This window comes from Penaeus vannamei, unplaced genomic scaffold (assembly GCF_042767895.1).
Source record: "Penaeus vannamei isolate JL-2024 unplaced genomic scaffold, ASM4276789v1 unanchor3929, whole genome shotgun sequence".
Taxonomy (NCBI): Eukaryota; Metazoa; Arthropoda; class Malacostraca; order Decapoda; family Penaeidae; genus Penaeus; species Penaeus vannamei.
Genome location: NW_027216909.1, coordinates 7501 through 10000, shown reverse-complemented (window position 1 = coordinate 10000; position 2500 = coordinate 7501). Strand labels below are relative to the sequence as shown.

Below are 2500 nucleotides of genomic sequence, written 5' to 3'. Positions count from 1 at the left end.
AAACGGGATAGAGGTTTTCAAATTCCCTTCGAATGATTATTCCAACAGTGGATTTTACTTTTAGTTACTTGTCAATTGTTGTCTATAAAAAGAGATATAAGAGAAGTGTCTTTAGTGAAGCATACATGCTATTTCTATTTGACTTTTATTTGAGTCAAACTTTTATTTGAGTTTGATTCTATGCTTCCTCCACCGACAGCATGGAACCTCCTCAGACGCTCAACAGTCTTGGTCGACTCTGGTTCTCTGTTTGCTATGATTACGTACAGCAGACGCTCGTCCTGAATATTCTCCATGCAAGGTGAGTACACGTGTGTGTGTGTGTGTGTGTGTGTGTGTGTGTGTGTGTGTGTGTGTGTGTGTGTGTGTGTGTGTGTGTGTGTGTGTGTGTGTGTGTGTGTGTGTGTGTGCTTGTGTGTGTGTGAGAGAGAAAGAGAGAGTGAGTGAGTGTGTGTGTGTGTGTGTATATGTGTGTGTGTGTGTGTGTGTGTGTGTGTGTGTGCAGAGAGCGAGCGAAAGAGAAACAGAATTGTGACTGCCATGAATGATGTACAAGCTAAAAGAAAGACATCATAGAGTATAAATCACGCCAATATTGGTGAAAGCAGTGATATCATGTCATTGTGAAACCTCAATAATAAGAGAAAGTATTTCCGGAAGTATTTATCATTAAATGACACCAAAAAAAACATGAATTTCAATCCGCAGACATATGATTAGTATCGGAAAGTCTATACATATTGCCTAAAACTTTTCTCCGTGATATATGACCTTACTTTCCCCGCAGGTACTCGAAGGGGCGCGGCTCCACCACCAACCCCGGTGAGGTGTGGGTGGAGGCGTGTGTCCTGACGCCCATGAACGCCGTCAAGGCATCTCACAAGACGGGCACGCGCAGAGCCAGCTTGGCGCCCGTGTTCAATCAGAAGTTCATTTTCAAGGTGAGAGAAAGGTGGAAGTCTGAGGTTCAATGAAAATAGGAATGTGCGTGTTCGTGTGTTAGCAAGAGCACGCACGCCAATGTATATTGTGGGTGTATAAGTATGTCTGTTGATAGATAGATAGATGTGCTTGTATGTAACCATATAGATGGGTAGACACACAGAATGATAGAAAATCTGATTGGTAGATAGGTAGATAGATGAATAGATAGGAAGAAAGATAGATAAACAGGATAATGCGTTATTCTAGAAAACGCAATACATTGTTATCGATTATTTGAGTTTCCTCTCATCATCGTACCCCCCCTTCCCACAGGTCGCTGACGAGGAGGTGACCCAGTTCCTGGTGCGCATGACCCTGTACGACCGCCACCCGCAGCAGGGCGAGAAGGCGGTGGGCTCCGTCATCGTCCCGCTCAGCACCGTCGACCTCTGCTCGAATGAGACGGTCTCCAGGGATCTGCAGTGATCGCCCGGAGGAGCCTGGGATATCGCAGGTGCCTTGGCTCGGCGCCGTCGGCTTTCCTTCGGGTGGACTTGTAATACATGGATATTTATAAAGTTTAAAAGTACACATATGTGTGTGTACATGAAGAGTTATATTGTTTCGCGAGGCGATGATCAATTTGGCTATATATATATATATATATATATATATATATATATATATATATATATATATATATATATATATATATATATATATATATATATATATACACTGTTTATATTGGCTTAGCTTTAATGGGACAGAATTAGATAAAATCGTATTATGATGAGTTTATAAATCTTGTGAATCTCTTCGGGACAATGTCTAGAGTCTAGACCGTATCCAAATTTGCTGTAAGTGATTCGGCCAGTTGACTAGACCGTATCCAGATTTGTGATATGCCCCCCCCCCCTCTTCTCTCGCTTCCGTTTCACATCCGGGCCACGAGAGGCTGCGTGTGATAGGCTGATGCGTCGTCTAGAAAAGCGACGAGGTGGCCCAGATTTATCCTGAGGTACCTGTTTCCCCAAATAATGTTGTATGCTAAAGAAATTATCTATTTCAAGCAGACGCAATCTGCAACCACTGAAGTTATTGCAACAGTTGCTTGTATATTCAGAATTCATGCTATGTCTTCCCTTCCCACACCCTTCACCCCCCCCCCCCTTTCGAACGATGCTTATCCAAAAAAGTATTATAGACTATGCAACAATAGATACGTTTACACTATTGCATGGAGAGTTACAGTGTGTATTTGGCATATATCCTCTTATTTATTGCAGTTTGTAGAACTGTGTGTGTGTAGTGCGAGTGAAAATAAAGAATGTGTAACTCAATTGTGTGTATTTTCATCCTTTTTTCCTGTCTGGAAGAGACAGACAGATGGAGAGACAATGAATTAGAGACAGACTTACATACAGACTGACAGCCAGAAAGGAAGGAAGGAGAATGGGGCGAAGAACGAGTAAACAAAAACAATAAAAGTGAAATAAAACATCAAGTGCAGAAGAGAAAGAAAAATAATGGACGTATGAGGAAGTTCATCCAAAGACGCAAAACAAACTGACAC

At 42.0% G+C, this 2500-nt stretch overlaps 1 protein-coding gene across 1 annotated transcript in view; it reads left to right on the top strand.

Moving 5' to 3' along the window:
* The window catches only part of LOC113804942 (uncharacterized), a gene marked incomplete at its 5' end in the record, with an annotated part of 2873 nt that extends 606 nt beyond the window's left edge, over positions 1-2267 (top strand). The window contains 3 exon segments of the mRNA XM_070120240.1: positions 200-301; positions 788-941; positions 1258-2267. Of these exon segments, the coding sequence (XP_069976341.1) occupies positions 200-301; positions 788-941; positions 1258-1410 (409 nt within the window).
* Between the last annotated feature and the right edge of the window lie 233 nt (positions 2268-2500).